At 43.7% G+C, this 15,418-nt stretch overlaps 1 protein-coding gene across 5 annotated transcripts in view; it reads left to right on the plus strand.

Moving 5' to 3' along the window:
• LOC103006548 (solute carrier family 25 member 44) overlaps nucleotides 1-15,418 on the plus strand; it is a 46,359-nt gene that overhangs the window by 25,298 nt on the left and 5,643 nt on the right. Inside the window, exon 2 of one of the 5 annotated variants that reach the window (XM_057539546.1) lies at nucleotides 12,871-12,957. The exons of the other annotated variants lie outside the window; for them this stretch is intronic. Coding sequence (XP_057395529.1) covers nucleotides 12,871-12,957 — 87 coding nt within the window. The remainder of the gene's footprint in view (nucleotides 1-12,870; nucleotides 12,958-15,418) is intronic. 5 annotated transcript variants of the gene reach the window in all.

A 15,418-nucleotide genomic window follows, 5' to 3' on the forward strand; every position in this document is an offset into this window, starting at 1 on the left:
CTAGTCCTCAAAAGTTTGGAAGAACTCATTTACACCTACAACTTTCTGGGGTTGTCGAGGACTGCCAGTATTATGTTAAAGAGCAATGATGCAGTAGGCACCTTTGTTTTGTCCTCAAAGTGTCCCCATAGTGTTTGTTGCAGATTTTTGGTGTTTCTGTTTCTTTAATGGCTACAATTCTGTTTAGTTATTTCTTCTTGTGACAGATTTGCCATTTTACAGGTTCCCCCCCAGAAATTTGTCTCTTTCACCTGTTATATTTTACTAACTTGTAACTGTTTGAACTGTTTTAAATTATTAATTTAATTTTCATTATTTCCCTTTTTTCCATTATATGCTGTTTATTTTGGACTTTATGTAGCCAGAGTTCTATCTTATTAATCTTTTTAAAGAATCAGCCTTTTTTTTTTTTTTTAATTTCTGTGTTTTGAGGTTACTGTTGGTCTCTTTGTCTTTGTATCTATCCTTATTTTTTAAAATTTATTTAGATTTATTTTATTAGTCTCGTCACAAATTCTTTCTTTCTTTCTTTCTTTCTTTCTTCTTTTTTTTTTTCTTGGCGGTGCCATGCAGGTTGCAGGATCTCAGTTCTCAGACCAGGGATTGAACCCAGGCCACGGCAGTGAAAGCCTGGAATCCTAACCACTAGGACACCAGGGAACAGCTCCAAAATTCTTGAGTTGAACATTTAACTCTTCTTGTTCAGTCGTTTTTGTTTTCTGAAAAATGTGTTTAAAACCATAAATTTTCATATAATTACTGCTTTTGCTGGTTTCTACAAATTCTTATATCTAATATTTTCATAGTCATTTATGTTTTTAAATTGAGATTTAATTCATATACCATAAAATTCACCTTTTAATTAGTGAAATTAGTATATTCAAAAAGTTGTGGAACCAGCACCATTATCTAATTCCAGAACATTCTTTTCACTCCAGAAACGTTGTACAGTATTCATTAGCAGTCACTTCCCATTTCTCATCCCAATCTCCCAGCTCCTGGTAACCATTATCTACTTTCTGTCTGTATGGGTGTGCTTTTTCTGGGCATTTTATATAAATGGAACCATATAACATGTGGTCTTATGTGTCTGGCTTCTTACACTTAGCTTAATGATTTCAGGGTTCATCCGTGTTATAGTATATATGAGTACTTCACTCCTTTTTATGACTGAGTAATAATTCCATTGTATGGATATACCATATTTCATTTATCCATTCATCAGTTGATAGACATTTGGAGTTGTTTTTACTTTTTATTGTCTGTTATGAGTAATGCTGTTATGAACATCTGTGAACAGGTGTTTTCAGTTCTCTTGGGGATATACATAGAAGTGAAAATGCTGGAGTGTATAGTAATTCTATGTTTAACGTTTTCAGGAATTGCCAAACTATTGTCCAAAGCAAGTGCCAGTTTACATTTACACCGGCAGTTTATGAGGGTTCTGATTTCTCCACATCCTCACCAATACTTGTTAGGTCTCTTTTTAATTACGGCCAATAGTCATCCTAGTGGGTGTAAATTGGTATCTCATAGCATCTTGGATTTGCCTTTTCCTAATGATTAATGATGCTGAGCATATTTCATGTGCTTATTGACCATTTGTGTATCGTCTTTGGAGAAATGTCTATTCAAATTCATTGCTCATTTAAAAAAAATTATTTATTTATTTATTTATTTTTATTTATTTGTGCCAGCTCTTGCAGCAGGTGGGCTCCTTAGTTGCAGCAGGCAGGCTTCTTTTTTTTTTTTTTTTTTATTTTTATTTTTTTTAGTTTTTCATAGCAGCTTTATTCATAAGAGTAAAGAACTGTAAACAATTTAAATGTCCATCAACTGGTACGTGGGTAAACAAATTGTGAACTATTCCTACCATGGAACACTACTCAGCAATAAAAGGGCATGAACTACCATTACACACAACAACCTGGATGAATTTCAAAAGCAACATGCTGAGTGAAAGAAGACAGATCAAAAGACTAAATACTGTAGATTAAATTTATGAAATTTTAGAAGGGCTAAACTAGAGAGTGAGAGAACAAATCATTCATTTCTTGGGACAGGAGGTGGGAGGAGTGTATTGATTGCAAAAGGGAATTTTTTTGGGGGGAAGATGTAGATATTCTATATCTTGATTGTGGAAGTGCTTACATGGCTGTATACATTTTTTTTTTTTTTTTCCACACACACACACTGTATTTTATTTTTACAAGAGATAGATAGACTGACACCAAGCATTGTACATGGATGACCACAACAAAAGCAACAATGATTGCAATTACCAAACATGAAACACACTTATACTATGTCATAACATTGACATTCAGTCCAGTAATCCTCCACTGTAACAGCTCCTTTACTTTGCAGTGAAAATTGATTTGTATATTCTTTTCCTCTGAGTCCTTGTGGGATTTTTTTTTTTTTTTAATTCAGACAGAAAGTCACAAAAATTATACTCATCCTCATCAGTTCACTCAGTCCCATGTAATTAATTTCTTTTTTTTCATCTTGATCTTTTCTTAGCACTTTTATGAGTTCATCAGTTTTTCATTAGAGTTCTGAAAATGCTTATTCATTCAGTTCAGCAGTACAGTCAGTTACCAAGGCAGGCTTCTTAGTTGTGACTCGAGGGCTCCTTAGTTGTGGCTCACTGGCTCCTTAGTTGCAGCACGTGGGCTGCTTAGTTGTGGCAGGCAGGCTCCTTAGTTGCAGCTTGCCAGCTCGTTAGTTGCAACAGACGGGCTCCTTAGTTGTGGCATGCGAACTCTTAGTTGTGGCATGCATGTGGGATCTAGTTCCCTGACCAGGGATCGAACCCAGGCCCCCTGCATTGGGAGTGTGGAGTCTTAACCACTGCACCACCAGGAAAGTCCCTCATTGCTCATTTTCTAATTGGGTTATTTGTCGTTTTATTGTTAACTTGTAAGAATTCTAATTTTGAGAAGTCCAATTTAGATTACTTATTTATTAATTTTATTTATTTAGGTTAAAATTTGAGAAGAGTTTTTTCTTTGGTTGCTTGGGCTTTTAGTGTCATATTTAAGAAAACATTGTGTAATGCGAGGTCACGAAGATTTACACCTATATTTTCTTCTATATAGTTTTTTTTTTTTTTTTTTTTGGTTTTAAACGACTAGGTTATTCAGCCCCAGAACTCCTAGAATTCATGATCAGTTTTTCTGGGTTTTTTTGTCTGACTTTTTATGGAGAGAGTTCTTTTTTTTTATAATGAAACTCTCTAGGAGTTAAGCCAGCATTTTATTCATTTATTTATTTTTGGCTCTGTTGGGTCTTCGTTTCTGTGCGAGGGCTTTCTCCAGTTGCGGCAAGCGGGGCCACTCTTCCTCACGGTGCGCGGGCCCCTCACCGTCGCAGCCCGTCTTGTTGAGGGGCACAGGCTCCAGACGCGCAGGCTCAGCAGTTGTGGCTCACGGGCCCAGCTGCTTCGCAGCACATGGGATCCTCCCAGACCAGGGCGCGAACCCGCGTCCCCTGCATTGGCAGGCAGACTCTCAACCACTGCGCCACCAGGGAAGCCCCTTCTATATAGTTTTAGCTCTTACATTTAGGTCTTTGATCCATTTTGAGTTAGTTTTTGTATGATATGAGAAAGAGGTCCAATTTCATTTTTTTACATATGGGCATCGTCATTTAATTTTATGTACTTTGTAATTTTCCTTACCATTTCCTCTTTAACCCAATGATTATTTAGTAGTATGTCATTAGGTTTCCAGACATGTAATTTTTAAAAAGTTTTCCTTTTGTTGCAATTTCTAATTTTATAGCATTATGGTGAAATAACACAGTTTGTGTGATGCTTATTGTTTGGGAATTTTTGACACTGGCTCTATATGGCTAAGTCTATGGGCAGTTTTTGTCAGTGTTCCATGTACGCTTGAAAAGAGTGCAGTTTCTGTTTCTTGGGTGCAGAATTCTATACTTATTTATTAGTTTGAGCTTTTAAATTTTATTATTAAAATATTTTAGGAATTCCCTGGCAGTCCAGTGGTTAGGACTCCATGCTTCCACTGCAGGGGGCGCGGGTTTGATCCCTGGTCCGGGAACTAAGATCCCGCATGCCACGAGGTGTGGCCAAAATATATATATATATATATATATATATATATATATATATATATATATATATATATATATATATATATATATATTTTATATGCTCATTTAAAAAATCTTCTTGATTGAGCCATTCATTTTTTTAAAATCTCCCATCACAATTGTTTATATCTATTTTTCCCCATAGTCTATCTTTGTTGCATTATATAGAGAGGTTATTATTTTTACTAGACGTAAGGGAGTTTATTATTCTAAGAGAAATGGAAAGCCATTGATGTTTTTTAAGTCGTGACTGATCTTTTTTTTTTTTTTTTGCGTGTGTGGGAGATGGCTCTCCACTGGCTTAAAAATCTGTTTATTTGAAATGCTCTGAATACAGTGACTGATCTTTAAAAGGTACTCTGACTGCTGTGCAGATGATTGATTGTTGGTAGGATTCTTTTAAGGTCTTTCTAGGCTTCTAGACTCTGATTTTTTTGAGACCCCAGTCCACATCATGACAAATTTATTTATTTATTTAAATTTATTTATTTACTTATTTATTTTTGGCTGTGTTGGGTCTTCGTTGCTGCGTGCGGGCTTTCTCTAATTGTGGCGAGCAGGGGCTACTCTTCGTTGTGGTGCACGGGCTTCTTATTGTGGTGGCTTCTTGTTGCGGAGCACAGGCTCTAGGGCACGCGGGCTTCAGTAGTTGTGGCATGCAGGCTCTAGAGCAGAGGCTCAGTAGTTGTGCATGGGCCTAGTTGCTCCACAGCGTGTGGGATCTTCCTGGACCAGGGATCAAACCTGTGCCCCCCGCACTGGCAGGCGGATTCTTAACCACTGGACCACCAGGGAAGTCCGACAAATATATTTAAAAAGCATCTAGTATCTTAACTGAGGTGGTGGTTACACATGTGATAAAGATACACAGGGGCTTCCCTGGTGGTGCAGTGGATAAGAATCCACCTGCCAATGCAGGGGACACAGGTTTGGTCCCTGGTCCGGGAAGATCCCACATGCCGCGGAGCAGCTAAGCCCGTTGCCACAACTACTGAACCTGCGCTCTAGAGCCCGCGATCCACAACTACTGAAGCCCATGTGCGTAGAGCCCGTGCTCCGCAACAAGAGAAGCCACCACAATGAGAAGCCCGCGCACCGCAACGAAGAGTAGCCCTTGCTCGCTGCAACTAGAGAAAGCCCGGGCACAGCAACGAAGACCCAACGCAGCCAAAAATAAATTAAAAAAAAAAAAAAAAAGAAAAGAAGATGAACACACACAAACAAATGTATGTGTAACTGTTGAAATCTGAATGAGTTCTGTGGATTGTACCAATGTCAGCTTCTTGGTTTTTGGGGTTTTTTTTTAGCTTCTTGGTTTTGATATTGTTCTGTAGCTGTGTAAGATGTTGATAACATCGGGGAGGATACATTTCTTTGCAGCTTCGTACAAATCTATAATTATTTCAAAAAAGTTTACATACAAAAAATATTCATCATAGCTCCATGTTCAGTGGAAAATAGTTGAAAACCACCAAAAATGTCCAATATTTGAAGAATGTGGTTGCGTAAATATAATAACTATCTAATAAAATACTACGGGGACTTCCCTGGTGGCGCACTGGTTAAGAATCCGCCTGCCAATGGAGGGGACATGGGTTCGATCCCTGGTCTGGGAAGATCCCACATGCTGCGGAGCAACTAAGCCTGTGTGCCACAACTGCTGAGCGTGTGCTCTAGAGACCACGAGCCACAACTACTGAGCCCACGCGCCCTGGAGCCCATGCTCCGCAACAAGAGAAGCCACCACAATGAGAAAGAAGCCTGTGCACCGCAAGGAAGAGTAGCCCCAATCGCCACAACTAAAGAAAGCCCGCGCGTAGCGAAGACCCAACACAGCCAAAAATAAATATAAATAAATACATTTTTTTAAAAAAGGTTAAAAAAAAAAGAATGGATTGGAGGGGAAGATGAGGGAAAGGGGAACTCCAAGAGGATGCTGACTCTTCATGATGGTGGTTTAGTGGAGGGTTTTACCATCTACTGAGATGGGGAAGAAACACTCCCCGCTGAGAGCTGGGGGAGAGAAATGGGTCTGGGGTTGGAAATCAAGACGTCTGTTTGGATAGATTCAGTTGGAGATGCAAGGCAGCCACACTTCCGTTTCACAGCTCTTTTGCTCCCTCATCCTTCCAGCCCACCGACTGTCAAACTGAACTTCAGTATCCTGTCTGCACTCCTCTGCCCCTACACTCAGCCTCCGAGCAGCACTGTAGAGTCTCACCCGTGGTGGAAAATGGTGCCTCCACAAAGTCATGTTCTTGGAATTCATGTGGGCCCTCAGTGAGCCCATGATCCTCATGTCTCCAGCCAGTTCTCTTGCCCTTCTCCACAGTAGCTATTTAAAATCTTCATCATGTCCCTCAGGCCCTTCCCCTGCTCTGCTCCCTGTACCCTCTCAGTGAAAATGACCCCAACACCTGGTTCATAGAGAGAATTGAGACCACCAGGCAGGAGTTTATACATTTACAAATTTGGCTGAGAGATGCCCAATCTTGCATCCTCCTAGCGACCTCCCCATCAATTTCCTTCCCTTTACATCCCAGGTTGTGGCTTTGGGTCTCTGCATTCCCAGGTTCTAGTTCTCCATCTCCAGTTTTTTCCTCAGCTTAGGGCAATTTGCCACCATTCCCCTAAAACCTTCCTTTCAAGGTCACTAATAACTCTGTTGCTAAATATTTTGGATATTTTTTCATCTTTAACCTACTTGCTTTCCTTGCAGCATTTGACTGTTAACCACTTCTCTGTCCTTGATATTTCTCTCTTGGCTTGCAACACCATTCTCTGTCCCTTTACCTCACTACTTGCTCCTTCGTGGGCTCTTCTTTCTCCACTTGTCCCTTAAATGTGTGAATATTGCCCTTTCCTTACTTCACCTACACATGTTCATGATCACATCGCATTTGATATCTTGCAGCTGCTGAAAGTCCTTTGTGACTGTTCATTGCTCCTTACCATGGCTTCCAAGGCCCCACATGTTCTAGCCCCTGCCTACTTCTTGTTCCCCTCTCTAACTATACTTGGTCATACTAACCTCCTCATTTCCTAGAATGTCAAGAGCTTTCCCACCTCAGGGCATTTGCACTTGTTGTTTGCTCTGCCAGAAATGGTTTTCCTCCATCTCGTCCCTGACCTTCTCTAAAGCCACCTTTCTCCCCTGGTTATTCTTTATCATGGCACCATATTTTATTCCTTCATAGCACTTATCACAGTATATAGTTCTACTGTCTGCCTGTTTGTTTGTGGTCGATCTTCCCCACATAAAACGTAAGGTCCTGAGGACAGGATCTTATCTGTCTTGTTCACCACTCTCTACTCATTGCTTATCATGGTGCCTGGCACATCGTAGACATTCAATAAATAGCTTTGGAATAAATGAGGGTTCCCAAGCCACATCCTCCTCCTGAGCATCAGACCTCTATCTCTAACAGTCTACTGCTAGAAATCTCCACTTGGTGTCCCTCAGAACCATTAAGTTCAGCAAAACAGGATTTCTCCTCCCTCTGTGGTCCCAAACTTGGTTGAAGATACCACCATCTACTCATTCTCTAGGCCAGAGATTTGGGAGTCCTCATTGACCCCTTGCTTCCAGTCAGCCACCAAGCCCTGTTGGTTCCAGCCTGTCTCCTCCGTGTCCTCTTCATCCTTGTGCAAATGCTTTAGTTCAGACCCTCACTATCTCTCATAGGATTGTTGCACCAGCTTCCAAAATGGCCCTCCAGCTTCAGTCCTGCCCCCTCCAGTCTACAGCTCAGATTTGAGCATGTCTTTCTCCTGCTTAATTGGCTCAGGGTTGCTTCCAGAATCAAACGTCAGCTCCTTAGCTTAGTGTAAAAGGCCATAAACTCCTCGGCCCCTCCTGTCTCTCTAGCCATGGTCAGGGCCGTGGGTATGCAGCATATGCACACTTGCGTGCAGGCGCAAACACACACACACATAAGCTCTTCTGCATTGAGTGCTGCACTGTCCCCCCACCCTTGCCACCTGCTCTTTCCACTTACTGCTTCTCCTCGCTAGAACGGCCTTCCCCTCGTTTGGTTAGGTAGGAACTTATGGCTGGTTTCCACATAGAAAAGGCTCAGTAAAATGTCATGTATGAATACAGACTTTTAAAATGTATCCAAATACTTGACCCTCTCCCAAGTCATTAGAAGTCCTCAATCCCAAAGACCAAGTATTTATACCGAGGACAGGAATCTTTACATAGTAAAAGCTAGTTTATTCACATGTCATTTATCCAAACGGATATTTTAAACTGCAGGTTGGTTTTCCCTACAACTCAGCATATTTTTCACATTCATGTTAGCTTAACGAGGGGGGCAAATTATATGATGCACTCCAGAATGACTGGAAGATTATTGGCCTCGCTGGGCTATCAGATCTCACAGACCCACAACCCTGTCTTCAGTTAGGGTGTCTTCCTTTCATTGGATCGGCTGACGCAAAGACGCCTGAATCTGTCCTTTCTCAGGCTTCAGAACATAGAAACGTGGCCATGTTGGAACTTACCACTTGCAACCTCTCCCTTGTCCTCTGAAAATGAAGGATTCTTTTCTGTGCTTACAGCCTCCTGGACCTTCTGAGAAACAGCTCTTCTCTTAAAGCAAGCAGATGAGGCTTTCTGTGTTTTGTTATAAATCAGGACCCGCCAAGAGAGGCAGTTGGTTAGAGTTGGTGTTGGTGGGGTCCCGGTTGAAGTTAGCACTGTTTGGGGTACCCATGGCACCTGGCAGCTGTGCCACATGTGTTGTCAGTGCCGGGAGGGCTGAAGGGAGTGAGAGGTGATTGATAGTTCCTAAGTTCTTAGATGCCAGACTGGTCCAGTGCCTGTCCTGGTCCAGTCTTACAGCCTGAGATGTGCTGCAGAGTGTGATTTGTGTAACTGACTTAAAGCCTATGTCTGACAATGACCAAGGAAGGAGAGCTGATTGCATTTGTACATGAACTGGTAGAGTTTTAAACTAGTGGCAGAGACCGTTGGTGTTCATAGGAAACAGTTTTTCACAGGAAAAAGAGTGGTTTGATATATAAAATGTTCCGATTAAATAAGCGTTTCAGAAATATCTCACCCTCTTTGAATGTGCAGATGATGCGTGCTACTGGCAGTGATTAGTTTCTGAAGTGTTGGTATGACTCACCAGACTGTGGTGTGCGGCTTCAGCCCCATCATGCTGATCCTCTCTTCTTTGTGTGTTTCCAGACCATCTACCTCGCTCTATCCCCACTGCGTCTGCCTTGCTCAAGTTGGCAGTTACCTCAGCTGTGCCTCCTGAGTCTACCCTCACACAGCAGCCGGAGAGAGCTTCTAACATACAAATATGATCTTGTCCCACCCCTGCTTAAAACCCTTTTCTAGCTCTTCCCATCATGATACGGTCTAGACTCTATGTGTCTGGCCTACCAGCCTGCAGACTGTGTGTCTTGGAGGCCAAGGCACCTGATCCAGAGCAGATGGTTCCACCATGTCCCAACTCTGTGACCTTGGACAAGCTTCTCTCTGCCTCAGCATTCGCATCTGAAAAATGGGCATGGTGATAATAGACCCTACTTCATAGAGTTATCGTGAGGACTAAGTGAGTTACTCCACGTAGAGTGCTTAGAACAGTGCCTGGTTCTAGTCAGTGCTCAGTACACATTTCCTGTTATTACATCTTCATACACAGGCATGCCTGTGCACTCTTCAGCTGCGCTGCCAGGGCCTTCTGTCCTCTGACCGACTCCTGCTGCTCTCATAGGTCTCAGACGTTGCTTCCTCCAGGGAGCCTTTGTTGGTTGCATCACTTGCAAATATTTTCTCCCAGTTCGTAGGTTGTCTTTTCATTTGGTTTATGGTTTCCTTTGCTGTGCAAAAGCTTGTAAGTTTGATTAGGTCCCATTTGTTTATTTTTGCTTTGATTTTTATTGCCTTGGGAGGCTGGCCTAAGAAAACATTGGTACAATTTACGTCAGAGAATGTTTTGTCTATGTTTTCTTCTAGGAGTTTTACGGTGTCAGGTCTTATATTTTAAGTCTTTAAGCCATTTTGAGTTTATTTTTGTGTATGGTGTGAGGGAATGTTCTAACTTAATTGATTTACATGTGGCTGACTGACCTCTTATTTTCATCAAGGAACACTTTTTTTTTTTTAATTTTATTTATTTATTTATTTATTATTTATTGGCTGTGTTGGGTCTTCCTTTCTGTGCGAGGGCTTTCTTTAGTCGCGGCAAGTGGGGGCCACTCTTCATCGTGGTGCGCGGGCCTCTCACTATCGCGGCCTCTCTTGTTGCGGAGCACAGGCTCCAGATGCGCAGGCTCAGTAGTTGTGGCTCATGGGCCTAGTTGCTCCGCGGCATGTGGGATCCCCCCAGACCAGGGCTCGAACCCGTGTCCCCTGCATTAGCAGGCAGATTCTCAACCACCGCGCCACCAGGGAAGCCAAGGAACACTTCTGTTTTCTTTTCCCCCTCTTGCTTTCTCAGTCCTGGGGTCGAGAAAGGGGGAAGGGGGAAAGACCAAACAGAGAAACCCCTCCCCTCCCCTCCCCTCCCCTCCCTTCCCTTCCCTTTTCTCTGCTTTCTTTTTTTAAAATAAATTTATTTATTTATTTATTTACTTTTGGCTGTGTTAGGTCTTTGTTGCTGTGCATGGGCTCTCTCTAGTTGCAGAGAGCGAGGGCTACTCTTCGTTGCGGTGCGTGGGCTTCTCATTGCAGTGGCTTCTCTTGTTGCAGAGCACAGACTCTAGGGTGTGCGGGCTTCAGTAGTTGTGGCTCGCAGGCTCTAGAGCGCAGGCTCAGTAGTTGTGGCGCACAGGCTTAGTTGCTCCGCAGCATATGGGATCTTCCCCGACCAGGGTTCGAACCCGTGTCCCCTGCATTGGCAGGAGGATTCTTAACCCCTGCTCCACCAGGGAAGTCCGAGAAACATTTCTTAATAAAACAGGGCAGCTGTACAGGTGGTGGTTGGAGGGTGGAGAGCATGAATTTCTGTCACTGCGCTCCCCAGCTTCTATCCCCAGCTTCTATCCGTCTTGGTCTGTCTTTGGCCTCCACCCCTTTACTGGTCGGAAACGCCAGTTCTCACCCGCCCTCTGGCGGACAGTCTGTGGAACAGGCGTTCAGTCAGGCAGCAAGCCGATTACCATGGAGAAGGAAGGCAAGCCAGGGCTTCCATAGCACTCGTACAGGTGTTTACTTGTCTGTGCCTCTGTCTTTCCATTCCTACACAATTTATCTGCGTATATAAACTGACAGATTGACTAGCCACCAGAGTTTGATTCTGGCCTTAAGTACTTTAAGTTAAACTTGTGTGATAACTCAGTTTACAATGAGTTTTTAGTGCAGTAAAAGACATGCTTTATCAGTGAGTTCAGAAACAGTGATGGTATCTCAGATATTGCACAAGAAGTATTTAAGAGAAAAAAATAGGTTAAAATCAGTTAATGTAGTCATCTCTGTTTTGAAACAGTAAATGCAGCTTTTAAAAGTTACTTTCATTGATGACAAATGTGGCCCTTTTTGTGGGACCACAGTGTAGCCTTTTCTTTGTAGTGGGGGCCAATGGGTTCTTCCTGCACATGCAGTTGCAACCAAGATGCATTTACTAAGCCCCTGCCTTCTGCAGACTTCTCAACCTTGGGAAGCCAGGTTACTGACTGTGTTCTACACTTCTCAGGGGGTGGTGAGGACTGTTCCTTTGAGAATAGTAATAATAATTGTAGCTAACATGGAGCATTTCCGGGTGTGCTCTGCACTGTACTAAGTATTTATATATGTAACCTCATTTAATCCTCACAGTAATTTTGTGACTTATGGATAGTTATTATCTCCGTTTGACAAAGGAGGAAACTGATGCTTATAAAGGTAAAGAAGTTGTCCAGGATCACTCAGCTGATGAGGGGTAGAGGTAGGATTTGAACCTAGGCAAAAGGACAGGCAGTCTTTAGAGCAGTACACTTACCCAACACAAAGCTGGATGGCCCCTTGTGTACCCTTGGAAGGCCGAGGCCAGGAGACCGTTCCAGCAGAGGGCAAAGGGGGGCTTGGCAGAGAGGCCATTGGGGATGCTCTGTGAAGAGGACTGCTCTGTCCAAGTAGCCCAGGCCCTGGTACCCTGGGGTCCAGGGTAGGGGAGGTGGCTGGGAATGGACCAAGCCTGAGGCCAGGCAGCCCAGGTCTCAGCTCAGCCCCAGTCGCCTGGTCTACAGCATGTCTTGAGTGTGCTATGTATCTAATACTGTTCTGGGTTCCCTGGAAATCCCAGCACCATTGCAGATGGCGTCTCTATCCACAAAGATAATAGAGTTTACATGAGAAGATAAAAGTTGACATTTGGATGGGGTGGCAATGAATGTTTTCTAAAATGCATCACTTTTCCTGTTTCTCTGTGAATGTATGTTTTCGGGAAATTCACAAGGGCATTCACAGCATTCCCAAGTCTGCAATGTCTCTCAAGAAAGGAATCCCTGGGGGCTGGGGAGAGAGGGAATTGCATGAAGGTGATCAAAAGATACAAACTTCCAGTTATAAGATAAATAAGTACTAGGGATGTAACGTACAACTTGATGACTACAGTTAACACTGCTGTATGGTATATGTGAAAGCTGTTAAGAAAGTAGATCCTACGCGTTCTCATAACAAGGAAAATCCTTTTTTTTTCTTTTCTTTCTTTTTTTTTGTTTCTATTTGAGATGATGGATATTAACTAAACTTATTGTGGTAATCATTTACCAATATATGTAAGTCAAATCATTATGCTGTATACCTTAAACTTACAGGGTGCTGTATGTCAATTATGTCTCAATGAAACTAGAAGAAAAGAAACCTAAATGTCCATCGATAGATGAATGGATAAAGAAGATATGGTAAATATATACAATGGAATATTACTCAGCCGTAAAAAGAAATGAAATTGGGTCATTTGTAGAGATGTGGATGGACGTAGAGTCTGTCATATAGAGTGAAGTAAGTCAGAAAGAGAAAAACTAATATCGTATATTAATGCATATATGTGGAATCTAGAAAAATGGTACAGGTGAATATATTTGCAGGGCCGGAATAGAAATGCAGACGTACAGAACAGACGTGTGGACACAGTGGGGGGAGGGGAGGGTAGGATGAATTGGGAGATTAGGTTTGACATAAATACACTACCATGTGTAAAATAGACAGCTAGTGGGAACCCGCTGTATAGCACAGGGAGCTCAACTCAGTGCTCTGTGATGACCTAGATGGGTGGGATGGGGGGGAGGGAGGTCCAAGAGGGAGGGGATAAATGTATACATATAGCTGATTCACTTCACTATACAGCAGAAACTAACACAACATTGTAAAGCAATTATACTCCAATAAAAAAAGAAAAGAAATCACTTTCCTCCTGGCCTCCAACCTGGCTGTTCTCCCTCCATGTCCTTGGAGCATATGTTTCCCATCTTGTGTGTTTGTAACAGTGTGCATGTTTCTGGGTCCTTCACTTTCACTGAAGTCTCAGACCCCAAAGGGGACACCAGAAGGGTTGACGGGCAGCACCGGTGGGCAGAATTATCCTCACCCCTGCCCTGGGCCCTGTCTGCTGCCAGCCGCCTGAACTGGGTGGAGATGCACCCAGCTCAGATGCGCCTGGCGCGTGGGCTGGGAGGAGGAACAGGATCTCCCGTGTTTGAGCCAAACCCATTTCAAGCCACAATTACCCGGTTTCAGTTGCAGCTGTGCTTTGTCAGGCATCATGTATCCTCCACATCCTCCATGTAGCCACAGACTGCGCGGCTCGTGGGGCCAGCGGCAAAACAAGATGTCTGGGGCTCTGCTGCGGGTTGAAATGATGCCTGTCATCTTTGTATTGTCCTTTTGGTACCTAGGTTTAGCCTCCAAGGGGTACTGATATCGAATGTGTACCCTCAGAAGGATGGGAGACTGTCACCCTTACCCAGAGGTGTGCTGGTAGGTGCGTACAGCCAGCTCTCCTGAAATAAAGCCCTGGCTTGCAGTGTTTGCCAGTTTCTGAGGTGTAAATACTCCTAAGCTTACCAGCGTAGCATCACTACACACAGTAGAGAAGAGATGGGCGGCAGCACACCTGTTTCCACAGATCGAGACCATAGATGGGAACAGCTTCCAGAGCAGAGTAAAATGTGTAGAATGATTAGGAAGTCATATGTTTTGAGCAGTTATTATCTTTTTTTAAAAAATAAATTTATTTATTTTATTTATTTATTTTTGGTTGCGTTGGCTCTTCGTTGCTGCGTGCAGGCTTTCTCTAGTTGCGGCGAGCGGGGGCTACTCTTTGTTGCAGTGCGCGGGCTTCTCATTGCGGTGGCTTCTCTTGTTGCGGAGCACAGGCTCTAGGTGCGCGGGCTTCAGTAGTTGTGGCACGTGGGCTCAGTAGTTGTGGCTCGCAGGCTCTAGAGCGCAGGCTCAGTAGTTGTGGCGCACGGGCTTAGTTGCTCCGCGGCATGTGGGATCTTCCCGGACCAGGGCTCGAACCCATGTCCCCTGCACTGGCAGGCGGATTCTTAACCACTGCCCCACCAGGGAAGTCCTGGTACCTTTGTTTTTAATATAATTTATTGTAACTTTGTATAATTTAATTTTCAGTAGTGGCTGTGTTTAACAACTGGCTCACAGATTTCCTGGAAATTTAACGGTTATCTCTTGCAAGCCACTGTGAGCTGGCCTCAGCACACCACTGCTCTCACACTGCACCTGGTTCAGAAGACATTGTTTTGGGGGTAGGAATTGGGCCAGGAGGCCCAAAGAGCCATGAGAAAGGGAGGACCCAGTAGTGACTCCCTGGGTGTGGTGGGGGCTATGCATGGAGTTCCAGGTACCTAACCCCCTGTTTGTCCAGAGCCCAGCAGCCTGGCCTACATGACTGAGGGGTATCTGGGCCCATAGTGAAGCATCAGGGTGGGTTTTTTGTGTTCCAGGACTCCTTCTCAGACACTTTTTGCAGGTCCCTTGAACGTTGCTTCATCAGAGAGGGCTTCACCGACCACCTCCACACTTAGAGGTGATCCCCATGGTACACCCTCTCAGCCCCATGACCCCGGTCCTTTTCCTTCCAGGCACTCTCCACAAGTAATCTTCTCCACATTCACATGTGAGTTTCTGTGTTTGCTGCCATCTCTTCCTCTACTGGAAGCTCTAGGAGGGCTGTGCCAGTCTCACTGACCCGGAGCACCCAGCACATAGCAGGTGCTCAGTGAACACTTGTGGAGGGGAAGGGCCTGAGAGAGCAGGCTGAGAGACACGCACAAAAACGAGGAGGGAGAGGAGACAGCCATTTACCTTATTTGAGTTTCTTTTTCCAAGAAGAACAAGCCGTTG

The sequence above is a fragment of the Balaenoptera acutorostrata genome, chromosome 1 (assembly GCF_949987535.1).
Source record: "Balaenoptera acutorostrata chromosome 1, mBalAcu1.1, whole genome shotgun sequence".
NCBI lineage: Eukaryota > Metazoa > Chordata > Mammalia > Artiodactyla > Balaenopteridae > Balaenoptera > Balaenoptera acutorostrata.